The sequence below is a fragment of the Populus nigra genome, chromosome 5, assembly GCF_951802175.1.
Source record: "Populus nigra chromosome 5, ddPopNigr1.1, whole genome shotgun sequence".
Classification (NCBI taxonomy): Eukaryota; Viridiplantae; Streptophyta; class Magnoliopsida; order Malpighiales; family Salicaceae; genus Populus; species Populus nigra.
In genome coordinates, this window is record NC_084856.1 from 22,462,211 (window position 1) to 22,488,677 (window position 26,467).

General features: G+C 34.5%; 4 protein-coding genes and 1 pseudogene across 6 annotated transcripts; all 5 read right to left on the reverse strand.

Annotated features, from left to right (window-relative positions):
* Window positions 1-5,380: 5,380 nt before the first annotated feature.
* LOC133695229 (uncharacterized) lies at window positions 5,381-7,567 on the reverse strand. Of its 2 annotated transcripts, none has more exons than XM_062117123.1 (6): window positions 7,283-7,567; window positions 6,559-6,625; window positions 6,407-6,469; window positions 6,015-6,053; window positions 5,867-5,923; window positions 5,381-5,774 (listed from the first exon to the last, which is right to left on the reverse strand). In XM_062117123.1, the coding sequence occupies exons 1-6, from the start codon at window positions 7,489-7,491 to the stop codon at window positions 5,682-5,684; spliced, it is 528 nt and encodes a 175-aa protein (XP_061973107.1). In that variant the 5' UTR covers window positions 7,492-7,567; the 3' UTR covers window positions 5,381-5,681. The 2 variants fall into 2 exon arrangements, with proteins under 2 accessions (XP_061973107.1, XP_061973106.1); XM_062117122.1 differs by having other exon boundaries at window positions 6,015-6,056.
* Window positions 7,568-10,225: 2,658 nt separating this feature from the next.
* On the reverse strand, window positions 10,226-12,067 carry LOC133694537 (probable pectinesterase/pectinesterase inhibitor 21). Its single transcript, XM_062116076.1, has 2 exons — window positions 11,029-12,067; window positions 10,226-10,923 (listed from the first exon to the last, which is right to left on the reverse strand). Exons 1-2 carry the CDS (start codon window positions 12,065-12,067, stop codon window positions 10,226-10,228), a joined length of 1,737 nt encoding a protein of 578 aa, XP_061972060.1.
* Window positions 12,068-14,042: 1,975 nt separating this feature from the next.
* LOC133693498 (pectinesterase-like) lies at window positions 14,043-15,823 on the reverse strand (annotated as a pseudogene).
* A 1,948-nt stretch (window positions 15,824-17,771) lies between these two features.
* LOC133695015 (putative pectinesterase/pectinesterase inhibitor 22) lies at window positions 17,772-20,102 on the reverse strand. The gene is made up of 2 exons (XM_062116746.1): window positions 18,738-20,102; window positions 17,772-18,636 (listed from the first exon to the last, which is right to left on the reverse strand). Exons 1-2 carry the CDS (start codon window positions 19,681-19,683, stop codon window positions 17,966-17,968), a joined length of 1,617 nt encoding a protein of 538 aa, XP_061972730.1. The 5' UTR covers window positions 19,684-20,102; the 3' UTR covers window positions 17,772-17,965.
* Window positions 20,103-20,235: 133 nt separating this feature from the next.
* On the reverse strand, window positions 20,236-23,988 carry LOC133695014 (F-box/LRR-repeat protein 3-like). Of its 2 annotated transcripts, none has more exons than XM_062116745.1 (7): window positions 22,863-23,988; window positions 22,403-22,528; window positions 22,184-22,288; window positions 21,696-22,095; window positions 21,483-21,612; window positions 21,108-21,369; window positions 20,236-20,694 (listed from the first exon to the last, which is right to left on the reverse strand). In XM_062116745.1, exons 1-7 carry the CDS (start codon window positions 23,499-23,501, stop codon window positions 20,449-20,451), a joined length of 1,908 nt encoding a protein of 635 aa, XP_061972729.1. In that variant the 5' UTR covers window positions 23,502-23,988; the 3' UTR covers window positions 20,236-20,448. The 2 variants fall into 2 exon arrangements, with proteins under 2 accessions (XP_061972729.1, XP_061972728.1); XM_062116744.1 differs by having other exon boundaries at window positions 21,075-21,369.
* Window positions 23,989-26,467: the final 2,479 nt, after the last annotated feature.

The window sequence follows — 26,467 nt, forward strand, 5'->3', positions numbered from 1 at the left end:
CTTAATTTATTCATCAAACAAATCTGCAAAAGCTAATATTACAGTTAGGGACCAATCTGGAATTTATCATATTTTTAAGGGTCAATTGTAACTTTGACAAATTGGAGGACCAAACTAAAAATATCATAAAGTCATGACTATAGTGGAATTATGTCTATAATTCATCCTAATTTCTGTCCAGAATCTCTAATTATGCTCCAGAGACCATTCTGGAATGTTTTTCTAAATTTTTAGGGTCAAATTGTAATTTTTGTCAAATGGAAGAACCAAATTGAAAGTGTTAAAAATTCATAACTATATTGGAATTTTGCTCATAATTCATTTTTTATTCTGTCCAGAATCTCGGAATATGCTTCAGGGACCAATCTATAATGTTTCCAAAGTTGAGGACTAAACTGTAATTTTCACAAATTCAGGGACCAACCCGAAATTTTGTCATCTTCAACCTCAAACCCATAATTTCCACAGAAAACCTACTGTTGTCTCCTGATTTCTAACTCAAAATTCAAAATTTACACAAATCATAACTCAAAATCATTATATTTACCTAAAATCTTCCAAAATCAACTTAACAACTCATTACCCATAACAATCAATACATAACATGCAAATCAATTCAACAATAAACTCAAAATAAAATCTTCAAAACCCTAACATTTATCAAAACAGAAATTTAAAGCTCATAGAACACACATTTATACATTTAAAAACCTAAATATTACATTTAAACTTATTTTCTTCAACTCCTTTCTATTTCCCTTATCTTTCCTTATTTTCTCTTCTTCTTCTTCTTCTTTCTCCCTTCACTCCTGCCGGTTCTCTCTCAAAATTTTCAGATCTCTTCTTCTTCTTTTTTTCTATCTATATTTATTATATTTATTCAATTACTACAATACTCCTCATTCATTTATATCTAATTTTAGGTCTTCAAGGCCTTTCGTTGCCTTTTCCAACTCATATATTTCAGAACATCACAAGTTCAAAAATTTAAGCTAGTCCTTGTTTTTAGCCTAAAAGCTTCAACCCAAATTTAACCACAACGCCATGTAAAATAGAAGCAACAACTCTAGAATCAAGACAGCCATGTAAATAGTTCAAAAATAGCTTGGTTCAACTTCTGAGTTTTCTCCTACGTAAAAATAGGAACACAACAGAAAAATGTTGTAAGAAATGAAGGCTATATAATCTTCTAATTTGTCCTTGTTTTTCCAATCAACCATTCCTTCCTTCAACACACTGATTCCTGCACGATCCCGGCCGCTTGAACCGATTGAACAGCATGGGTTCTTTACATGGGCTCATTCCATTTTGCCTTGTCCTAGTTCTTGTCCTCTCTTCCAATCATCTCATTGCTAAAGCCCACAAAAATTCCACGAATCAAATCAAAGTAGAAGCTGATTTCAAAATCATAGCCGAACTTGCAGGAAAGAATGCAATTCCAAATGCTGATTTCAAAGGCCTAGCCAAGCTTGCATTAACGAAAGCAATATCAAATGGGAATGCAATATACCACCGCGTCAACTCGTTGCTACTCAAAACTTCGGACATGTACACTACGAGAAGCCTAACAGGTTGTTCTACCAACTACAAAGATGCAGTTGGCCTTATTAACAAATCACTGGCTGCTTTGGATGCTAAAAATTACGATGATGCCAAGACATGTATCACGGATGCCTTGGCGAACTCAACGAAATGCGAAGATAGATTCGAGGAACTATTACAACGAAATTCCCCATTTACATTCATGAAAGCAAAGTTTGGCCTGCTATGCTTGACTGGTTTAAAACACATCAATCTGTTAGTCCAGAATGAACGCTTGATAACTGAAGGTTGTAGCCACACCTTAGACAAGGAGCTGTGCAAATCTACAGTCGTATTCTTCCTGGAAAACAAAGGACTTGGTATCCATGGCTTGGCCAAGCTTGCAGTACAGAAAGCATTGCAAGATGGCACCAGAATCCACAACCACATCAGTGTGTTGCTAAAAACAACTTCAGATCAATGCGTTCTGAAAAAACTTAAAAGTTGTTCTGCGTTCTACCTGACTGCAATTGAAAAGATTAAGGAGTCGCTGCCAGCTTTGGATTGTAATCGTTATGGTGATGCCAGTACATGGGTTGGAGCTGCCATAGACTCGGCGGAGACATGCGAGGGTGTGTTTGCTGGAAAATCAAACGCGATATCTCCTTTGACACCTATGAAAATAGAGTTTAGTAAGCAAGTCTCTATTTCTTTAGTTGTCATCAAAAAGCTAGCCGTAAATTAACCTGAGGTGGCTGCTGCGCACAAATCTACAAGCTCTTCCATTGGGTCTCAAAACAAGAAATGTACTTCAAAAATTACAGAAAGATTAAGTATCATTGAAAATTTCATGAGAATAAAACAGAAGCCGTATTCAATATGAATTTTGATGCATGAATTTACTTTAGTATTACTCGCTTCATTTGTCAAGTTGAATATTTGATCAGTCACCTATCCATTCATGCCTCTTGTATTTCTGCATACTTTCTTTCACCTGCCTAGCTAAGCTCGGAGGTTGGTCCCTTGCAGCATAAGTAATTGGTGCTTGCCACGGGAGGGGACCAACTCTTTTCAAACATCCATTACATAAACCATAAAAACAAAAACTGGTCTTTTCTCTGTTAATTCTTTGTTGGAAAAAGAGTAATAGCAGCCCTTATGGAAAGAAAGATCAACCAATTGAAGAACACAAACACGAGTTTAAATATATGCTGGCCACTTGGCCTACTTGATGTATTTAAACTACTATAGGAAAGGGATTTTTCATGGCAGGACTCTGGAACTTATTATTCTGATATCATTTTTTCCTTTAATTAAGAAGTTCACTAGGCCGACTTTGGCCAGGCATCAGGCCATCATAAACCTGTTTCTTTACCTTAATCTTTCCAATATCAAATGGGGATAGAACTTTTATCGTACATTAATTGTTTAGACGAGTCTAGATTTTCAGGATCAAAACACTCAAGTATTCTTCTATAACCCAATATACAAAGTGAAATAAGGGAAACATTCGTGTCTCTGGCTGTAAAAGTGGGCCTTGTTGACTGTTTATGAATCAAAAGTGAACAAGGGAAATTCTTGGAATTGAATTTCTTCACTTCCTCTGCCTTGACATGAGTAAAAAGCTATGATAAATGTTTCATATCTTGAAAAAATTGTAATCCAATAACATTGGAGCACAGCTCCATGAAAATATCAGGGAGAAGGCTCAAGCAGAAAGGATAGTATTCAGTTTGCTATACGCACAAATAAAATCCTGGAAACTGCAAAATGGATTCCCAGGAAGAACTACGTGCGAGTCATTAAACACAGCAAAAAACATCAAAAATCTCATGAAGTTACATGAGATAAACGAATTCTTATGAAAATAGTACCCATGAAGATCTAAACTGACTCCAAGAGTTAAAAATGTGGCTGGCAGAACTTCTCTCTGCTTGTAAAACCCTAGTCCATCCTTTTCTTAGAAGAGGTTATATATTTAGAGAGCAGGTAGGATAACCGAATGAATATACTGCCCTTATTTTCTTTTATTTCTACTTATAAAATAAACAGCACATGACAATTGATACTAAACTAACTATTGACATTAAACTAAGCACAACCGGACTAATTCAGTCAAATTCTACCAATTAATTCGCAATCCAGACATCATTTTTTTAAAATATAGTTCTAATTTTTAATCAATTTAAATCTATTCAAGTTAACTCATCTAACTTATAACTTAAACATTCACCCCAGGTCATGGATTGACAACTTTGCACATGAGTCTAGAATTGTGCAATGGTTTGGTATTATCTCAACAGGATTTGAGGATGCTATTCATGTTTAAGGGAAATCATTATTAAGCTTGTTAACTATCTAAATTAGGAAATTCTCTGGTCTAGACTGGAATATCCATAAGCTATACCCTTTCTTGGTAAGAAATCCATGAGCTATCCCACATGATCGAGAGAGAGGAAATCAAGATATGGGATTTCAAATGGGGGACCTAAATGGAAAAAGGGCTTGTCGAGCTTAGCATTCAATAATTCCCAACTACGTGGAACAATCCAAGACCTCTATAATAACTTATTTCATAACATTCAATAATTCCCACCTACGTAAGCACAATCCAAGAGTTCTCTATGAGTATCTCAAAACATAAAAGAAAGTACAAAAAGGAAAAAAATGTGTTTAGATATAAACATAAAATTATTTTACTACAGGTTAGTTTTGGAATAGAATAAATTTATGTCATGAAAGTTTGAGATATATATCATCTTTGAATTGTGTCAATTTCTTCTGTCTCGAGATACTCGAGATAGTAATCAATTGCTTCCTAGCTTATCAATATCACACTAAGTGATTTGACACTGAAATGCCTCAAAACTCTCACAAATTATCACAACCATAGTTTATTATATCATGAAGGACGTCATATGCTTAAAAAAATATTATCTTAATAAACATGCAAAGATATAACATGAAGTATTAAAAAATGGATTTCTAGAAATTATTTTTTGTTAGAAAATAATTTTTAAAAAAATATAAATTCTAAAAAAATAAATTATTTTTCAATATTTGATAATATAATAAAAAATAAATTAAAAAATATTTTCTAGTATTTTGTTAATTCATATAAAATAAACTAAAAAATAACTTATTAATTTTATTTTTTTAAAATTTATTAAAATAATAAAAAATAAATCTTACAAATTAAAAAATTAAAAAAAAATATAATTAAAAAAAATATAATTTCATAAATTATCTCAAATAAAATAAATATTAATTAAAATAATAGAAATCAAATCTAAAAAATAAAAAAATTAAAAGATTATGAAATTAAAATAATTATAATTATAATTTCATAAATTATTTTAAATAAAATAAGTAACAATCAAAAGAATAAAGATCAAATTTAATAAATAAAAAATTTTAATTAAAAAAATAATAAGAAAAAAAACAAACAACAATCATAAAATAAAGACCAAAATTTATATAAAAATCAAATTATATTAAATTTTAAAGAATAAAATTAAATAAAATATACATAACAATCAAAAATTTGATGACCAAATTTGATATAATCAGCAAATAATATGATATTTCTAAATTTTTCACAATTTCTAAAAAGTATTTTATGTCCAAAATAAAGAAAAAACACTTTCCTAAAAATCGAGCCAAATTTTCCTTTAACTGGAAAGTGTTTTCCGTTGACCAACTTTTCTAATGGCAAACAAACACAAGAAAGCTTGGAAAGTGATTTTCCGAAAACCACTTTCTGGACAAACAAACACCCCCTAAATCTCTAGTGGTGGCCAAATCATATGAAATAAATTGCCCATATATATGCATGTGTGAACGCTATCTGCAGCTTGGATAATCAAAAATCTTAAATCTAAATAAAGAAAACAACGTTTACAGGAATACCAGACCTGATACACCTGATACATCACTAGACCCACAATCAGGATCCTCACTGTCAGAGCCACACCGGCTCAAGAGATCAATTTAACAGTGTTTTACACTTTCAATGGTAAAAGCAAATCCATGGTGGATAACCTGTAATGCACCTCCATTAGAATACCTTGTCCCCAACGATCTTGTAGTAGACTGCCCTCCTAGGGGAATTCCTCCATTTGTTTAGTGGCTTTGTGTACTTGACCCCAAACTCCGAAACATCAATCACAACTGGCATTTAGAAATTTCAACAATTCGTTCCTTTTATTTTCTGCCGCCTTGTCCTCCTTTGATTTCTCAAGTTTCAATAAAATCTAGAGAGGAAAATTGGATAAAGGATGCTAAATATCAGTGTACCTCTCAATCTCTCTAAAGTTCACAGCAAAGTAAAGGAGAGAAGACTCACCTTTTTACCAGAAACAGCGCTACGACGCACACCATCCTCTTTATCACGCCCTAGAAACTGTTACAAGGGCATGATAATAACAAGGTTAACGAAAACTAAGAGAGCAAAAGGTAGAAAGCAAATCACAATTCGCTAAACTGCTATATACCTTAGAAAGCTGTACAGGGCTGCTATTCCTCTCGTCCTGCTGCTGAAACAAAATCCAGGCAAACCAACCAAGCACCCAGACATCATGTCCCAGGCCCCAGCTCCAATTTTCGAAGAGCCAACCATAACACAGGCAAAAACTTAATATAAGTATCTCAGACATTGAAATTACATGTTTACATCTACTCTCAACAATTTTGAATTAACTAGTGATCACTTCTAGATAGGATAACCAATCAAAACAGTGCAAAATTAAGAAAGTGCCCAGCATTTACAGCTCTTAGATGCTCTAAAGTATAATCACCATGATATAGATAGATGGAAAGCAATACATTTTTTTAAAACTGAACAGCCATATGGAACTAAAAAACAAACGGGAGATTACAGGCCTACCTCTTTAACTTTTTGCTTCTGACGTTTATGGTGATGACTCTTACTTCGATCCTTTTCTTTGTTCTAGAACACAAAAAAGAACTAACACAAACTGTCACACAAGCAGAGAATATAAAAAAGATCAAAAAACAATAGCAGTATCAAACAACCACCTTCTTCGATCTGTCATTCTTTTTGTGCTTCTTCGAACGACTAGATGTCTCGTGCTCACTATCAGAACTATCTCATTAAACCAATAACAAAACACAAGATATTAATTAGTATTTTAAATCATTGCAATTTCCAACTAAAGATATAGCAATGGACACATCAAACCACATTCCAAAGCAAGAAACAAAAACCCAAGCCAGCAAAAATTGAGTTAGAAAAACATAAAATTACACCAAAAAGTAACAAACTTCATCAATAATTACACCACAATTCACGTTCAAAACAATTGGAGCGTTACTATTCCACACGGTTCCATTTCATAATGTAGTCTCCTATTCAATCAGATTCCTTAAATCTAACACTTTGATCACCATCATTAACATTAATTAAACCAAAAGGTAGCATACTTTAAAGGCCTACATGGGATAATTTTAGCAGACATTAATGTGCGAAGCTCCAAATTCTACTCTTCCCCGAAATAAAATCCAGTCATGTTCTTACAAGAAATTATACACAACAGAGCAAATGCAATTACACCAACAAGAATCTAAAATATCACAACAAAAACCCACAACGATCATAATTTACATGATTAAACAGAGAAGCCAATCCGAACAAAGCAAACCCAATTTAACACGATAATTAAAAAAAAAATAAGCTGGATGGGAAAAACACAGAGAATCGAAAAAAGAAAGAAACTTGACATGTGGGTTTGTTTTATAGAACCTGGAGTAAGAATCTGAAGAGGAATCGTAAGAATCGGAGGAAGATGAGTGGCGGTGGTGGTGTTTACGGCGGCGTTTGGACTGGGATTTATGGTTGCTGCTACTCTTTTTTCGGATCTTGAGAGAATCTCTGTCCCGACGATTGCGGTGCCGACGACGGTTGCGGGAAGAGGAGGAGGAATCAGAGGACAGAGAAGATGAGGCCGCCATTGACTGATTGATTAGGGTTTGATGAAGATTTGGGAGATTGAAAAGGCCTTTAAAGAAGTCGGTTTTTGAAAGTTTCTTTGTGAGGAGTGGTTTATTTTAGTTCTATATTTTGGGAAAATAACTTATTTGGTCCCCAACTATTATAAGATTATCAAATGGATCCTTAAAACAAAATTCATAGTTGGATCTTCCCATATAATTAAACTTGACTGGCATGACCGCCTCGGAGCTTGCCCCGGTGAGGTTTTAAAATAAATAAGAAAAGTTAATCTGTTATGATTTAATTAAAAATTTTAATTAATTCATAACACAATTAAAAACTTTTTAATTTAAAAAAATATTATTTAAAATAATATTATTTTAATATTTTAAAAAAATAAATAACAAATAAACTTGAGTTAACTTATGATTCAAAACTTTCTCTAAATCTTAGTTTAAAAACTATAAAAAATTTTATGTATCAAAATATATCTAATATGAGTATGAAAGTTTAAAAACAAATTTTTTATGTTTCAGGATAAGTAAATCCCTTTTTAATGAATTTAAAGGCCAAAAAATTTAAAATCAAGTTTAATTTGCAAACCTAATAGATTGAATCTTCACTTCATTATATGATATAATTGAGAAGTGAATGGTGATTAGGTGAAAATATATCATATTTTTTTTGTTTTTGTTTTCATCCCTAACTATAATACCGATCTATAATTATAATTATAGTTGTAAAATTCAGACTCGATCAACTTGAGGGCTTAGACACATTCCAGTTGAAGGAAAAACAGGAAAAAGAACTTGTCTTATCCAATCAAAATCCTGAGTTGATCTGTTTATCCGGTCAAAACCTAACTCTTAACATGTTGACTTTTTAAAAATAAAATTAATAAAATCTAATTTTTTTTATCAAAACTCAACTGTCAACCCTAAATTTATTTATAAAATCTATTCTTCTCATCTATAAACTGGGTCAAGATTCAAATTGATTTTTATAACTATGATAACTCCCAAACCCAAACTATTCTATCTCTTTTATATCTCATGGAAAATCCAAAAAAACCTAATATGTGTAAGTTGAATACTATAACTTTGATGTGTAATCATTTCTTTCCCAAACAGGTTTCTTTAGAAATTAGAAATAAGATTGGTTTTTTCTTCAAGGATAGTGTCATTCCAACCCCATAATTTATTGTTTCTATTCCATCATTTATTGCAAGGATTAAAATAACCTTATCATATATATATATATATATATATATATATATATATATATATATATATATATATCTTCTTAATTACTCTTTAATATTAACCTTTAAAATTCATTTTAATGTTTATTTAAAAAAAAATATTATGATGAAATTAAAAAGATCACACAAGAAAAAGAAAAGGTAAGTCCATATTTTATTTGTCTTTAGTATTTGGCTCAAATTTTGTATTTTACAATATATAATTTCTAAAATAACATATCTTGGAATATCAAACTTGCCAAATAGTAATTGGAATCTATAATTGCCATAATTTTTAGTTTTTAAAACATATCTTTAATATTAAAGTTATTATATCATGTAACAATACTAAAATATTAGTATAACATATGATATTTTGTACCGGAAAATTTAGAAGCATGATTCATTGAGTGACTTAGTCATAAAATCTGTAATATTTATCAACTCAATATTAATTTTGTGAGGAAAAACAATTATGTGACTTTTACGCTTGGAAAATAAAATCATAAATATTTAAGTGAAATCTACTGTTTTTTTCCTTGTATATTCTTTTTTTTTTTAAGAATGTACAGAAAATCCATTTTAAAATTAATTACTTTTAATATTTTAATAAGAAAAAACATACAAATACTCTTAAACTTAGTATTTTTATATGATTCCTCATGTCACCTTTAATTAAATCAATTAAATGACAATTTAGCAGTACTTTATTAGTGTTTTAGCTAATGCATTTTGTTTTAATTAAGTACATTAAAAAAATGGTATATGGATTTTTTTAAAAAAAAAATTATAGAATTTATCCATTTTAATTTCGCTCGAGGGCATCATATTAGGGCCAAGATTGAGAAAAGTACTCAGGTGCCCTAGTTAAACAAAGGAATCATACAAAGTTTTTTTTATTTTGTAAAAATTTAATTTTTTAAAATTATTTTTTATATTTTTTAAAATTATTTTGATGTATTAATATTAAAAATATATTTTAAAAAATAAAAATTTATCTTAATATATTTTCAAATAAAACAACCACTACTAAGGTATCTAAAATTGTTTCATGTTTGCTAATATAATGACCACGGAAAACTTACATGGTTATTAATTTCAGAGCTCATGAAATTAATTGTGTGCTCGCAAATTGACCCGGACACCCACGTTAATAATAATAATAATAATAATTGTTTATGTCCATTATCATTACATGGCCTGACTTATACATGGCTCTAATCTTGCACAAGATAAAGATAAGCAAATCAATGTATATCTGCAAAAAAAAAAAATTGTGAACAGGAGATTGTGAAAAAATATTTCTTTCGTTTTCAATATTTGAAAGAAAGAACGGAGAGGGAGACAAGTAATTAAGTAATCTAATTAATGATTTAAGTTAATAAATAATCATTGTAGACTTCGGTTGAGGTCTAATCAGGGGAACAATAATTGGCATTACATGCAAATAGATCACGAAAATTTAGAAGAGGAAGAAAAGGAAAAACACTGTCAAATCAATCCCTTCTCCGAGCTCATTTTCTGGCCAAGAAAGGTGTGTAGGGGATTCCGGTAGTCTTGATCCAGGCACCGCCCTTGAAGAACCTTCCTGGTGTGAAATCCAAGGCGTGTTGACGATCGATGGTCTTGATACCATTCCACTTCACACGAGCTGCCTTGCTAGAACCAGGACCATTGTTGTTGAATTCTGTGTACCAACAAGTCTTGAGTCCGAAAGTTCCGAGCCAAGGTAGCCATCCTTCGGGCTGGATGACATCGTCAATGAAGGATTCCATGATGATTGTTCTTGAGAATTCCTTCCATGGACGGCCGAGATATGACTTGAATAGTTTCCTTTCAGGGAATAGGTCAGGATGGGCTGTGATTGTGCTGTTTTGGATGATAATAGCTGATGGTTGCCTCCTCATTTTCCTGCCTTGAGCTGTCACAATGCACTGTTGGTTTTCCAATGGCTTGCGGATCAAGAATTTGCAGTTTTGGAAGACTGCAGAAGCGTCACCAAAGACGAAGTCGATGGTGCCGGAGATGCTGCAGTCGCGGTAGAATTGACGCTTGGCGTGTGTGTACATTGTGTCCTGGTGTCCGTCCATTGAGCAGTTGTAGAAGAGAGCATAATCAGCCGAAACTCTCAATGCCACAGCTTGATGTTTGATGGCACCAGCATTGTTCTCGAAACCAATATTCTTGGCCACAAAGTTATCTCCGAGGACAACTGCAAGCAATCAGGCAATTTGTAAAATTCCAATACATTGTTGTTGAATGTGTTAAATTTGGGAATAATGTACAGAATTTTGAAATATAATTCAGGCTTACGTACCGACTGTTGCGGTGTGATAGGTGTTGATTCCATCGACGAAGTTCTTGTTTCCGACGATGCGAGTAGTCTCCCTGCCATCTCCAATCACCATCAAATTAGTCATGCTCTTATTGAAATCAATGTACTCCTGATAAATTCCTGCCTTGATGTATAACACAAAGGTCTTGCTGCTCTTAATGGGAACATGATGCAATGCGTCTCTGATAGTTGAGAAATCTCCACTTCCATCCTTAGCCACAACAATGTCAGCCTTAATCTTCGAAGCAGGCGCTGCCAGAAGTCTGCGCTTTCCAAAGTCAGTCCAGGTGGGGAATATTTGATCACCATGTCCAAGAACAGGTAAATCATCTTGGAGAAGGCGGCGCTGGCCCAAACTTTCCAATGAAGGGATTGCGGAAGAGATCCCGGAAACGATGGCAAGGAGATTGGCGCTAAGCTCCATGGAAAGCTTCAATCCCTTCTTCATTTCCTTTCCAGCATTAGTGGTTGTGTTTTGGAATCCGTCCAAGCAAGTTTCTTGATATGTGATGGAAGCACTAAGCCAAGTCTTAACATCTGCCATCAATTTTTCTATCTCGGTAATATCAAAATCTGTTACTTTGTTAAGAGATTGCTTGAGCTCATCAACCGACATGGTCATAAGCTCTCTGCAGCTCTGAAGGGCCCCACGGGTTCTTGGGTCCTTTGAGAGTTCCTCCAAAACCTTTGATTTCTTGGAAGCCTCATTAACGTGCTTCTCTGCAATCTTGAATGCCATCTTGATCAATTCTCTAGGATCTGTGGTGTTTCCAGCAGCTTTTTGGAGGTTTTCTTCACATGTTTTCCTGTAATCTGTGGGCTGGCAAATGGCCTTGACGGCTTTCATGGAGGCAGATACTTGATTAGTGCTTTTGTGACTGCTGTCATTGAGGTCCTCATTGCCGTCATTGCCAAGACCGACGCCAACGGAGACAGCTACAACCATAGCTACCAAGAGGAAAGAAGAGATGCCGATAACGGCTATTCTCCTCTTTCTGTTTGAATCATCCCCATAAGACATTTTTATCTTAAGAAAATAAAACTATGGATCAATAACTTCAATGCCAAGAAAGCTGAAGAAAATGATCTCACTATCTTTCCCTTGCTTTTGTTTTCTTTTAGCTGCAGTGGGGCAAAGCTCGGTTGGCCTTCCCCTTGATTTTGAAGCCTGAACTACTTAAGTTGAAGTGATTCAAGGAAGAGGAATATTTATAAGAGATTGAAAGAAAGATAGTTTTCCAAAATTTGAGGTACAGAGGAAAAAGGGACAACGTAAGACAAGCTAGATCATTGTCATTGTTTCCTAAAAATGGAGCTCTACAGCTTGAAGTTTTGAGGGACAATTTTATTGGTGTTTCATCTTAATTTTAGGTGATTGACCACTTACATGTAGCTCTTCTAATAATGGATAAATACTCGTATTCTACCGTACGTGTAGTATACACCATCCAAATTTTAAGAAAAAGTTGGTCTGTTTATTTTTAGAATTAGATGCACACATTGAGCTTATCTGTTGTTTCTGAGGTCATATCTTAGCATTGCTGTATAGCAGATGGCAACTCAATAGCGACTTGCAGAAATAAATATATTGCTGTTCTGATGCGGAACCTGTTTTATGTGTTTTTATTTCTGTGTGAGGAGGTTTATTCACTGCATTAAGAGACTAATTAATGGTCAACAATTTTTGTTCGCAAAATATTTCGTAAAGAAATTTTTTTTTTCATCAGAACAATGTCATTTGAATTCTGTATAATTAAAGTGTGCTTAGAGCAAAATCTCCAGATCATGCTGCCCAACCAGTCAGTTTGATTAGCTTATCGACGAAGACTGCATGTTAACACTTCTTGAGTATTCCTTCCAAGGCGTTTTTTTTGTAGTACCCTTACTTGAGGGAAGTCGTTAGCTGCTTCAATGGCAACAATTATGCATTGATCTGTTCTACCTTGATAAGTTATTGCATTGAACATTTTGTCCACTGGTAATTGCTGATAAATACGGCAAATTTGGAGACCAAGTATGAAATCAACCTTCCTGTATAGGTCACAGTCTGCAAATGCAATGCAAGAATGGCTTCAATAATGGCTACAATATACTGAAGCTTCTTCTCGGAGGACATGAATCATGGTGCACAGCACAAGATTTGGTTGGCCCTGTGAATAAGCTAGGGGTCATATGCCTTACCTTATGATCTGATCATTTACTCTGTCAATAAAATTAAGGCTACTAGACTCAATATATAATAAACATGTCGCATGATCCATATTGCTGCAAGTTTCTGCGTACTGAATTTTGATGGATCAAATGTAGCCCGCCCGTCAGCTACACTCCAGTTGCCGGTTACCTCCGTCCTGTAATATCTTCTCTAATCATCATCAAATATTCTTGTTATTAGGGATGGAAATGCGGTAGGTAGAACGATGGAAACTAGTGTTTATCTAGCCTTAAACTGTATATTCTGAAATTCAATCATTCTTAAAACTGATCGGGAGAAAAAAAAAAAAAAACATTAATTGTTTATATAGTAGCTAAACCGACCTAGTTTATATAGAAAAACTCGTTTGACACAATGTCGATGTAATTCATAAATGCATTTGTTAGAAGTTAAACCTCAAGAAACATACTCGTGTCATAGAGACATTCACAGCATAAATCACAACATATCCATCATTAGCAACAGAGTTATTTGGTGCCGCATTTACAGCTTCGCTAATGCTCGTAAAATCCCCTGTTACATATGGATCCACAGCCACCATTTTGCCCACTGGGACCCCATTTAAATTATGAACCAACCACAAGTGGTGAATCGAATTCATGTAATGTCTTCTAAATCATACTAACAATTAATGTGTGGTTAAATGTGTTTATATAAATATTCTGTCACACAACTTTAAAAAAATTACAATGGGTACCAAAATTAGCCCACAAAATTATGGTATTCAAACAAATTAATGAAAATGGAAGAACAAAGAGCATGCAAATCATCATGATCATGACATTCACTGTAAACCACCAACGTAAGGCACTCCTGTTCCTGGCAACCAGAAACCTCCTGCTATGAAGTTGGACACGGTGAAATTAGCCGCCTCGGTCCCACTAATCACATGATAACCAGGCCATTGAACCCTGTTAGTAGTATTTGATCCTGGACCAGTGTTATTGAATTCTGCATAATAAAGTGTGCTAAGTGCAAAATCTCCTGACCATGCGGACCAACCGGCCGGATCGATTAGGCTATCGATGAAAGACTACATGATAACAGTTGTTGAATATTCCTTCCATGGCCTGCCTAGGTATGTTTTTGTTGAACTATTACTTGATGCCAAGTCCTTAGCCGCCTTGATGGTACAATTTTGTATTGAAGTGCCTGTGTTTTGGTTAGGATCAGTCCGACCTTGAGCAGTCAGAGTATTGAACTGGCTGTCCAAGGGTAATCGCGAATAGATATTGCAATTCTGAAGAACAACTGCAGCATTACCGAAGATGTAATCGATCGTGCCATAGATGTCGCAATCTCTGTAGAATTGTCTAAGTGAATGAGTGTATAAGGTGTCTTGGTAACCTTCAAAGCTGCATTTGTAAAATGTGGACATATCTGCTCCACTTCTTACTGCCACAGCTTGGTGCTTGATTGCTCCTGCCGTGTTCCGAAACGTTATGTTCACTGCAACAAATCCTTGACCAAGTACAGCTGCAAAGATAAATTGTCACTCTCATAACGTTGGATAAGATTTCCTGATCAATCAAGTCTTAGTTAAATGTTAAGCTTACCAAATGTTGCTGAATTAAATGTTGTCCATCCATCATCTACACTTCGGTTGCCAGTAATCACAGTCTGGTTAATACCTGATCCGATCATCATCAGGTATTTCTTGTTCTTCGGTATGGAAACGTACTCATTATAGACCCCGGCAACCACATAAATCACATAATATCCATTGCTAGCAACGGTGTTATTCGGTGCAGCAGCTACAGCTTCGGTAATGGTTCGAAATTTCCCGGATCCATATGGATCCACAACCACCACTTTGCTCACCAAGACACCAGTAAGGTTTGATGCTTTAAGGACTCTTCTTCCACTTACCGACTCGAAGATCTGTTTATCCTTGCTTGACATTATCAATGGCAAGCCTTTGCTTGCACCATCTTCCAAGTCAGAAAACACATGCTTTCTTTCGGTTAAATATCTACCTTTCATTGTGCTATGAGCCCAAACACGAGTAAAAAGTGCAAGAGCAACACTATAGTGCATGGTTCCGTTCGAGATAGGGACTAATAGGGCATTCTTGATGCTTGAGGATGATGATCTTTATTGAAGCCCATCCAAGCAGGTTTCCTGGTTGGTCAAAGTTGCACTAAGCAAGGTTTGTAAATCTTCAGCTTGGTAGCCTTGAAGGGCATCATCAGCACTAGACTTTAAAGTTTCCATTACATATGATAAGTAGTCTATGTTTTCTTGAGCTAACAACAGGCAATCTTCAAGGGCAAGAATGGTGGATTTGTACAGTGTTGAGGGAAGCCTTGAGTAATGTTGAACAAGCCAAAGAAAACTTTGAGCATGGGACAAAGATTGTTGAAATGAAAACTTGGCATAGTCATGTATGGTTCCAGGCTTATTATGTGGTAAAGAAGATTTGCAGAAATGGGGGAAACGTGTGTTGTCACAAATGGTTTCTGGTGTATTAAAGATGGATGAAAACGAGTAATTTGCAAGAGAGGGTGAACACAAGAGCAGGAGAAGGAGAGAGGTTGTGCATAAGGTGATTAGCTTGGAAGCCATGGCTGACACAAGATTTTGTGAATGGAAATGTTGAAATGGAGCTTTATACACATCATTGAATTGTTTGTAATCTTGCATTATTACCTGTCAAAAACGCGTTCATCTTCATGCTTGTGCCACCACAACTGTAGTGGAGGAAGTAATTTTGTATCTCTCTCTCTCTCTCTCTCTCGGTGTTTTTGGGAGATACATGATCCAATTATAACAAGAGTTTAGTTTGATGAGTATGGTAATTAACTGTCTTCAACCTTTCAATCAAGCTCCAGAGATGACAATCTACAAGGACAGATGAAGCTTGTCATCCATAAATTAAATCCTAAGAAAATAAATTCTTGTGAATGTATAAACAAATTAAAGATCTTATTGGAAAACTATTTAGTTTTGATACATAATTAAAGCTAACTTAAAAATACTTCTGTTGTTTTTTTAGAGATCACAAATCCGTTGTTACAAGATTGCATTTAAGTAGTGTTTCAGGAGGACAAAGGGGACAAATGGGGCAGGGTTAGGAAATTTAATTAGATGGGAAATTATCAATTTTTTTCTAGGAGGGTTAAAATTTAGATTTTACTAGTTTTATGGCCAAAACTATAAATTATTCAAGGAGAGGTTAGCAAAAACAAAAAGTTCTTGTAGGCCCCTCAGCCAATAAAGATAAAAATATAAAATAAATTTGTTTTTTTAATAATTTTAGAATAAAAAAATGTAAAGTACATTAAAACATTTTCTGTATATTATTTGTTTGTATTGTCTTTAAACAATATCTAAAGATTTTAATAAAAAAAATCATTTCAAACACAAATATGTTTAATCTTAAATTCTTTAAGATTTTTTTTTTATTATTATTATTAACATGAATATTTATACTAACTTGCATACACCTCAATTAATCCTACAAACTTTAAAGTTAATGACCATGTAAGCCTCCAGTGACTATCATATTAGCAACTACATAACTCGAACTTTAAATCACAGGGAAAATAAACTTCTTGATCCCAAATTCTAATTACTAGGCCACCTACTAGCCCTTGATCCCAAGACTTTTTAATATAACTAGTTAAAGTTACATTTATATTTTATTGGTTTTGGCCATAGTTATGACACCTTAATTAGAATATAAATTATGTATAACTTATAATTGAAAGTCTTTTTAATTAAGTTTTTTGGTTAAAAAATGGATCGAATTTCAATAATTTCTTCCGAAATCTAAGTCGGTATTTAAAATAAAATGCCACCCCCAAAGATATTATGTAGCCCCACGAAGAGAAAACTAAGATTCATAGTACAAGGACAACTTCTTAATCAATTATTTTGAGGTAGTGGTGTCCATGTAAACACCTCCATCCAACAATCTTACTTGACTTGAGTTCCATGAATATCAAGCTTAATTTTGCCTCAGGTGTTCATCACCTAGACACTCCTCCTCCTCCTCCTCCTGCCACCACCGCTACTACCACTGTTGCCGTTGAATCATGTAGTGGAGGGAGTGGTGTAAATACATGTGCTTATTAATGTTTAGGTCATGGGTTTCAGTCTTCATATATAAAATACAATGGTACAGGATTGATATAGTTATAAAATCCAGTCCAATATTGCGTGCAGGCCGATGAAATCAAGATGCGAACTGAATATAATGTTTTTTTTAAAACAGTTCATAAAGTTGATATAATTATGTTTTTTTAAAAAAAATTCATAGAATTGATATAATTAGATTTTATTTGGGTTTTATTAATTCATGAATTGATTTTTCAAATCACTTAAATTTAACTAGATTAATTTTTTTAAAAAATAATGTTTAGATCAGATTTTAAATTGATAAATCATGGAATTGATCCAGAGATCCAAAATTACAAATCACAAATTTTAAGAAGCAAAATTCATAATCGGTGTTTGTTCTTTTTATCCTGAAATAAATATTAACCAAAAACCTACTAAAATTAAAAAGTAATTAATACTAACTAGTTATTTTCCTTGATTATAGCCAAACATACACATATTTGGATCAATTGGATCCCCACTAGATAGATGGGCCGAGATTGGCCTTTAAACTTCAATTTCATACAAATTAAGTAGTGTTGAAGAAAAATTCGAACAGAAAGCTTCAAAAGTAATTGTATATAACTGTATAATATATAAGGTGGGTTAATTGCTCAAGCCTGCTGTGAACTTGACACCGGTCGATGGCAACCATGACAAGCCGTCGATGAACTGTGCGGCAGTAAAAAATTTAGCTGTGGCAACATCCTGAATGATGTGGTAGCCAGGCCATTTAACCCGGCCAGATAGTAATGCTCCAGGGCCATGGTTCCTATATTCACCATACCACAATGTGCCTAATGCAAAGTTTCCATACCACTCAAGCCACCCTCTAGGTTGGACCAGAGCGCTCATGTATGTATTCATGAAAACTGTCCTGGAATATTGCTTCCATGGTCGCCCTAAGTATGTCGGTTGTGAGGCAAAAATATAGCTATCTTGAATCGAAAATCCGGTGCTTTGATGAGGGTTTTTCCTGCCTTGAGCAGTGATTGTAACCTTTTGTAATGGTAGTGGCACTCTAGTGTATATCTTGCAATTTTGAAACACAGCAGCACCATTGCCAAAAATGTAATCTATGGTGCCATAAATCTCACATTCGCGGTAAAATTGGCGGAGAGAGTGAGCATAGAGGGTGTCTTGATAGCCTTCCATGCTGCACCGGTAGAAAGCGGATTGATCCGAATCAACTCGAAGAGCCACAGCTTGATGGTTTAGTGGTCCAGCCGTGTTGCGAAATGTCATGTCTCTTGCTATGAATCCCTTCCCAGAAACAGCTACAAGCAAAAAAAAAACGTCATTGTAGAACAAACATCAACATGTAGATGTAAGCCAAAAACGAGTAATGAACAGCATGCACAAATATTTAGATACTCACCCACAGTAGCAGTTCTAAAGGAAGTCCATCCTTGCATGAAATTGCGATTGCCTGTGACCACAGTCTGTCCAATACCGTCCCCGACGAACATGATATTGGATTTCTTCCTCTTCATGTCAATGTTTTCTTTATAAACGCCCTTCTTCACATATATGATATACCTTCTATTACTATAGCTTGGAGCTTCATTAATGGCCTCTGTGATGGTACGGTAGTGACCGGTGCCATCTCCAGCTACAATTGCATCTATGTGCATACCAAGAGAACTGCCTTTCAGAAGCTCTTTATCACCTTCTGTCATCCACTCTGGGAACTTATCTGAACCTGAATTTGTAGTAGTACCATTATGGTTTCGTGGAGGTTTAAAAGGTAAGCTATGCAACTGAGTATACAAAGCTAAGACGTTGCCAATTAGCTGCGTGACTTGTTTCAGGCTTCCTCTGATAAAGTTCTCGAGATGTCCATCTGTGCCTTCAAATCCTTCAAGGCACGTATCTGGGTTGCTTAGTGCAGCACTAAGCCAAGCTTTCAAGTTTCCCTCGTAGTGAACATTCTTTATGCCTGCTCGGATATTGTTCATCTCCTTTAAGGACCATGCTAGCTCAGATACTGAGAAATCAAGAAGCTCTTTGCAATCCTCGATCGCAACTTGTTCACGATAACTGACAGACAACGCATTGAACTTGGTGATCATATCAATGGCTCGCATCGCTTCATCGAGCGTTGCCCTGAGGGCAGCATGGAGAATAGAATGTGCAGTAGGACCACTCTTTTTGAGCTCAGCTTGAAAATTTGATAGGCATGAGCTCTGGTTTTCAACATCGCTACAAGCTTGCATAGTCAAAGCTTGTGCATTTAATGTTTGTTCTTCTGATGAGGTTACATTGGATAAAGCTTCAAGAGAAGGTAGGAAAAATAAAATAAAAAGAAAATTAGCCAAGGCCATGATTTGGGCAAAGATAGGAAGGGGAAAGGAGTTGTTTGGTTGCCCTTTTTAAAGAAAAACGTTTTAGGGAATGTGGATTGTCTGCTTTCAAAGGAAGGGCTTAACCTTTTGAGTTGCAAAGTATACCTTCTTGCCTGCCTTTTTCCTTGGACAAAGTTCAAGTTATGCTTACTTCTGAGGGCACGGTGTTCGATATTCTTTCACTATTTTTCCCTTGTTAGGTAAGCCTACCGCTTCTCTGTACCTGTGGAATCCTATACTGTCTGTTGCACTCTGCAAAATTTGCAGTGTGCACGAGCCCAGATAGGATCCCACTGACTTGGTAGTATTTGAACAGATTGTGGCTTGCATATATGTAGCCCAACACATATAGGGATTAGGAAGCACCCAAAACATGTTAAGCCCAGGAGGAAACATGGCATCCTCAGCCAATCAAACTATTTGAATACTGCATTCAACATATAAATGAAAGACAATCACCTCATGACTTCATGAGCAAGGACTTGTGTCAAGACACCAGAACTGAGCTTTCAATCAAAGCACACCAAAGAGTTAAAAAGTCTTCATTCTCAAATGATTCTTATTGCAATGTTGTTGATCTCACCAATCAAGTTCAACTTATTACTTGTAGTCTTATACAAAGCGATTAGCATGAAAAATACTCCTCATGAAATCTTATGAACCCAAAAGCTTATGATGAAACACCCTCCCTAAGGGAAGAATAGAGCCAAGTGGATCACTTTCTAGTGCTTTCTTAAAACTTCTCTAATCCCATCTAATTTTGCAACCCCTGGCATGCAAAATCCCTTGTACTTCAGAGGAAAGCAAGAAACTTAGAGCAGCAACTAACTTGATCTTCTTGATTCTGACACAGCAGGCTCTAAGCACGAGCTCAAACCCCTCCACAGTGACATTTGTGAGGTGCACCAAATCCACATCTTGCAGGCGAGTCAAGTTTCCCATCAGCATGCATAATGTCATGTCCGTGATAGCACAGTAGCTCAAATTTAACTGCCACCATCAAAACATTTCATTGTGTTTGCATGGAATTCCCTACCTTAACACCCAAAATAAACTAACTTGTACCACTTGAAACAGAAAAGAAATCAGGCGATGTAGATATTTAGAATATGACAGCTCTATTCAGTTTCGTTCAAATACCTAGTGTTTCCATAAAAAAATGGCTATGCATTCATTTTTATTCATTGCATTATCCTGATTCCCCCAACCCCCCAAAAAGTAAAACCCAAAATGTCATTTATATGTCTTGTGACCTCCTGCGTGAGATATATAAACTGCTTCTAGCATTTTTTTTCTTTTCTAATTTGCATACAAAAGCATAGATACTTTAATAGAAATAGCAGTTCCAGGTTGAAGTCACGATTCAATACCTGTCGCAAGTTCCGTGAGTAATAGGCAAGTACCTGAAACCCTGAATCATCAATTTTCTCGCAATGTTTCATGTCTAAATAGGTCAGCCTCTTACACCTGGTAACCAATGCTGTCAAACCTACACTTGTGATTTTATCAAGCCCCCTCAACTCCAAGTCAGATAATTCCTCCAAATAACCAAGAGACTTCATCCCTTTGTCAGTGACCTCAATGCAGTATGACAAGTTCAGCTTCCTTAACTTCTTGCAGCCACTTGATAAAGCTGCTAAACCACCATCTCCAATATTCTTACAGCTGTGTCCAAAAAACAAATAATACAGTCAACTCTACTATCTAATAGGTAGGAAAATCACAACTCACATTTCTACTAGGGAGGAAAATCACAACAATTATTTGGCTTAAATTACCGGTATAGATCAAGTTCATGAAGCTCTGAACAATTAGAAGCAATATAAAAGAGTCCTTTGTCTGATATGTTTGTGCAAAGTCCTAATTTCAAACACAAAAGCCTGGAACATCTAGAAAGGCGTTCAAGCCCTGCAAATTACAAATAACAAAGTCATCAAATCAACTACATGCTAATAGCTTCACATGATGGACTTCATATCCTGAAAGCTTACCTCTGTCATTTATGCCACAACAGTCGGTGAGATCAAGCACTTCAAGTAGCAAGCAATGTAATCCAAGCTGTTCGAGACTCTTCTCAGTGATCATATTGCAAGACTCTAACTTCAGGCACAGAAGGTTCCTACATGATTTTGCTATAGCAGATATTGCAGCATCGGCTATAGAACGGCAACATGTTAAATTGATGATCTTCAGATTGACACAGCCAGACACCAGCTGAATAATTCCCATATTAGTGACCCCTTCGCATTTGCTCAACCCAATTTCAATTAAAGACTTGCAGTTACTGCTGATTGTCTGGAAAATAGTGTCGGAACCTCGAACCCCATCAATTATGATAGTGTTCAGATTCTTCAATTTCTGTGTGCACTTGACAAAGCTTGGAGAAACTTCCTGCCGGCAAGACAGATTAAATTTAGTTTATTTTACCTGAAAAGATAATCACTTCCAAAAATCCAACAGATTGTTAGCATTGACTTACTGAAAAGCAGTGACCTGCATCAATATGCAGAAGACCACTATGTCCTCCGATCAATGAACTTAACCCATATGAACTGACACAATCACACCTTGCAACATCAATTTTCTGCAGCCAAAAGAAAATGAAAATCTCGGAACATTAAGAATTGATTACTTCAATTTTCAAGAAATTGAAAATTTCAATTTTCAATTTTACCCCATCACATTGTAAGTATGATACCTGCAGTAAAGGGCATCCATTTTCAAGAAATTGCAATCCAACATCATTTACAAAAGGGCATCCCACCATAGCCAAATCCTCCAGCTTTGGCAAAGAAGCAATAGAACGCAGCGATTCACTCGTCACCTGAAGCCAACCCATCAAGTTTCATTACATGCATTAACACTAACTTAATCCAGTTCATTGCAAAATACACAACAAGGGGAAAATTTTTCCCAAATTCGCTCAACATATATCCCATCCAATTTTTTGCCTAACAAAAAGGAAAATGTTAGTAATTCAAAAAAACAAATCACGTTTCTCTCCATTTTCCCTGTTTTCCCCCAACTTATAAACCCACATTATCCTGCATCTACATTTTCTCATGAAACAAACTATGATCTTAAATCTCCAAGTGACTTCGCAAGATGAACAAGATCAAACACAAATACAAAATCAACGTGGTAAACCGCAAACAAACCTTGAGATAAGAAACATCAAGAAACTTCAACTCCAAGCACTTCTTACACAAAAGCTCAACACCAAGATCACTAATCTCCATACACCACTTCAAACTCAACCTCTCCAATCTTCCACACCCAACAACAATCTTAGCCAACCCAACATCACTGACTCCTAAACACTTATCCATCCTCAACTCCCTCAACCCTCCACAACCCGATATCGCTGCCGCCTCCCTATCACCAAACCCACAACAATACGACACATCAACACTCTCCAAACCCTTACAAGCACCCACCAACATCTCCAACCCCGCAAACTTCAGCCCATTAGCCCTACTCAAGTTCAAACACTTCAAATTCCTAGCCCATATCGAGTGATCAACATGATGTAGTAACGACGATATAGTCCAGTCGTCGATACGTGGACAGACTGAGAGGTCTAGAGTGTGGAGGTTGGTGTAGTTCTTGAGGAGAGTTAATAAGAACTCAACATGAAGGACACGTAGAGTTTTGCGTGTGAGCGAGTCAACTCGATGTAATTCTTTGCAAACGAGCCTCCATGTCTTGCGATCTGATTCTTGAACGAGTTTCTCATTGACCCGAATGAGTAAATCTTCTGTTAAGACAGAAAGTATAGGTGTAGACCGAGTTGACATTGATTTTTAAGAAATGAGTTCTCTTTCCGACGCTGTAAGCAAGCAAGGGTTTAGATTCTTCCGATGAAGAACGTAGTTTGAGCAAAAAATTTCTAGTTTTCGAGAAGGATTTCTTTTTTTCAAGAAAGCTTGGTTCTTCGAGGAAATTAAGGTTTGTGTTTTTTTTATGGGATTTTTTAGGGGATTAAGGATTGTGGGGTGTTTTGGTTTCTGGGGTGGTGGAGGTGTTTAGGTGGGGACAAAGAGGAAGAGGAGGCGGAGGTGGAGGAGAGGGTGGTGGGAGGGTTTAGAGAGGCTTCGAGCAAGGCTGAGACAAGTTTTGAAGATCCAATTCATTTTCTTTTTCCGGTGACCGGTTGATGATGAGAAGGAAAGGAAATCTGATGAGGTTGGTGAAGATGAAAATGTTTGTGTTGCAGTGAAGAAGTAGAGACGGGGAAGATGGAAGAATGGTTTGGTGTCTGGGCGACCACAATAGCATACTAACTCCTAGGTATGGGCAACAAATAGGAAAATGTTTAGATATTTATATTTAATTTGATGAATAAAAAATAAGGTACAAATAATATCAAAATTAATGTACTGCTATTTTATTTTATATTAAATAGTAAATAATATTAGGACAATTAACATTTATATGCATATCTAAAAATCAATGAATGAAATATTGGAATATAATATATTAAAAACTATACCCATAAATACCTATTACCAACCTTAATACTTAATCATATTCCAAAAAGAAAAATTGATAATGGTATGTGCAAATATATGCATTTAAAATTTCCATGCATGTATCATATTTAAATTTGATTGATTTTGAGTAATTTTAAATTTCTGTGCTTTTATGGATCATAAAATTTTTTAAGAATATTTTTAAATTTAATTATGAAAAATCCAATAAATTCATATTATTTCACTGTAAGTTATAAATAAAAACACATCAATTTTAAAAAAATTTCTTTTAAAAAAACAGTAAGAAAAAAAATAAAGAAATTACTAGCACTCCATCAAACTTAGGGCTTTTTTTTTTTACATTTCAAAACTGTTTTTGAAAAAAATTATTTTTTAAAATTAATATTTTTTTAATGCATTTACAAGCAAAAAAATACTTTAAAAATCAATTAATATCACATTTTTAAACACCCCTTTAATATGTATTTGGTGTTGTGATGACTTTTATGATTGTAGTTTCAAAAAATATATTTTTAAAAATATTTTTAATTACAATTTTAAAAAATATATATTTAATTAAAACTATTATGGAATATATTTTTTATTAAAAAAATAAAAAGAATATTATTCTAGCTTTATAAAATTAATGTTTAAAATGTAAGTATATATAATATCAAGTATAAGAATTAAAAGCTATTTTGCTAGCTAAATTTTATTTTTTTAATTGGATAAAAACAAAAATTATTTTGTTTGAGAGTGTAGTAACGGTTGCTTTTTAAAGTGTTTTTCACCTGAAAATACATCAAAATAAAATTTTTTTATCTTTTAAAAATTATTTTTAATATCAGTATATCAAAATAACTTAAAAATACAAAAAAAAATTAATTTAAAATAAAAAAAAATTAATTTAATTTAATTTTTTTTAAAAAAATATTTTAAATCGCCAAAACATTCAAGAATTTGACTATCATGGCAGGAATTCAAGTATTTGACTTTACTTTACACGTCCTATTTTTATTCCTTGGTTGATTTTAGAGATTCACAGGCCTTCCACAGCTGATTATTGCTCAGAGAACGGAAAAAATCCAAAGCGGTTCTCTTGGAGTACATGAATTGACCAAAACATCCTTTAACTGTTTGATATCTCGAATGTACGTGGACATGTGCTGAGCCAGACCAGCCCACGTGGAAGAAATAATCAGGGCATTTTGGTCAAGAACTTTTCTGCATTAAAAGTCGTAAAAACCGTGCTCCCTGTCCCACCGCACGACACGTGTCGGGTAAAGATTAGATTCAGGAAAAAGTACATAACAGCAAGCTTCTATTCAGGGTAAATTAGTTTTTGATCCCTATAGATGAAGAAGTATTCTATTTCAACTCTTATAGTCTTAAACTCTCAATTAAATCCCGAAATTGATCATGATTGTTAGATATCTAGTGATTGTGCTTAGGATTGATTTTTAATAACCATTATTTTTATTCCATATCATGTTAAACATTAATATATGAAAAAAAATATTTGAAAGATGCGAAACATTTTATCATTGTATAAAACAAATACTTTATCTAAGTAATTATTTAATAATTTCAATGCAAACAAACATTTTAAAAGCATTATGATAGTTTTTATTGTGGTTATTCTCTGATGTATTTAGTATTATGGTATAGGGTGTTTTAAAAAAAATATTTATTTATATTACTTAATTTAATTTTTAATATTAGTACATTAAACCCATTCAAAAACATCTAAAAAATTAGTATAATTTTTTTAAAAGTAAAAAAAAAATATTTAAAAATATTTTATAACGTTAGAACAAACTCCAAACCAAAAACACACTCGTTGGTATGGGGATAAATTGTATTTTTCAAAAATCAAATCAAGCAAATCCGTTAAAGTTAAGATCTTAAACTATAGGGTCTGAAGTGAGCTTTTATCAAGATTCAGGGACGAAAGATATAGTTTACCTGCCGTCCTTTTCTGGTGAGGTGAATAGAAGAGTACATCACCTTCTACGATTTCTTACTAGCCTTTGTACGGTTAGTATTCGCGGGACCCAGAGAGACCGTACCTATCTGCTTACCTTCCTTTAATGGCGGTGGGTCCCACGGAACAGAACCTAGTGCTCACATGCATTGATTTTTTTATTTTCTATTTTCTGTGCCCTTTTTTATTGCTAAAATTGGCATTCAACCTGTCCAGTGTCCACCAGGAATAGTGCTTGTTTGGTAGTGTAATTATAATTGTTTTTTAAATAATTTTTCATGTTAAAATAAATATTAATGATTTTTTT

Bases quoted from the DNA above. Each gene is read 5' to 3' on its own strand.
- LOC133695014 (XM_062116744.1), bottom strand. From the start codon at position 23,501: ATGTCAACTCGGTCTACACCTATACTTTCTGTCTTAACAGAAGATTTA. The intron at 22,289-22,402 runs GTATCATACTTA...TTTTGGCTGCAG, and splicing joins ATGGATGCCCTTTACTGCAG to AAAATTGATGTTGCAAGGTG. The intron at 21,370-21,482 runs GTAATTTAAGCC...TTTTGGACACAG, and splicing joins CATGAACTTGATCTATACCG to CTGTAAGAATATTGGAGATG.
- LOC133695229 (XM_062117122.1), bottom strand. From the start codon at position 7,491: ATGGCGGCCTCATCTTCTCTGTCCTCTGATTCCTCCTCCTCTTCCCGC. The intron at 6,057-6,406 runs GTAGGCCTGTAA...ATTTTGTTTCAG, and splicing joins AGAAGCAAAAAGTTAAAGAG to CAGCAGGACGAGAGGAATAG. The intron at 5,924-6,014 runs GTATATAGCAGT...CCCTTGTAACAG, and splicing joins GCCCTGTACAGCTTTCTAAG to TTTCTAGGGCGTGATAAAGA.
- LOC133695015 (XM_062116746.1), bottom strand. From the start codon at position 19,683: ATGGCCTTGGCTAATTTTCTTTTTATTTTATTTTTCCTACCTTCTCTT. The intron at 18,637-18,737 runs GTGAGTATCTAA...TTTTGCTTGTAG, and splicing joins CTTTAGAACTGCTACTGTGG to CTGTTTCTGGGAAGGGATTC.
- LOC133694537 (XM_062116076.1), bottom strand. From the start codon at position 12,067: ATGTCTTATGGGGATGATTCAAACAGAAAGAGGAGAATAGCCGTTATC. The intron at 10,924-11,028 runs GTACGTAAGCCT...GATTGCTTGCAG, and splicing joins CTATCACACCGCAACAGTCG to TTGTCCTCGGAGATAACTTT.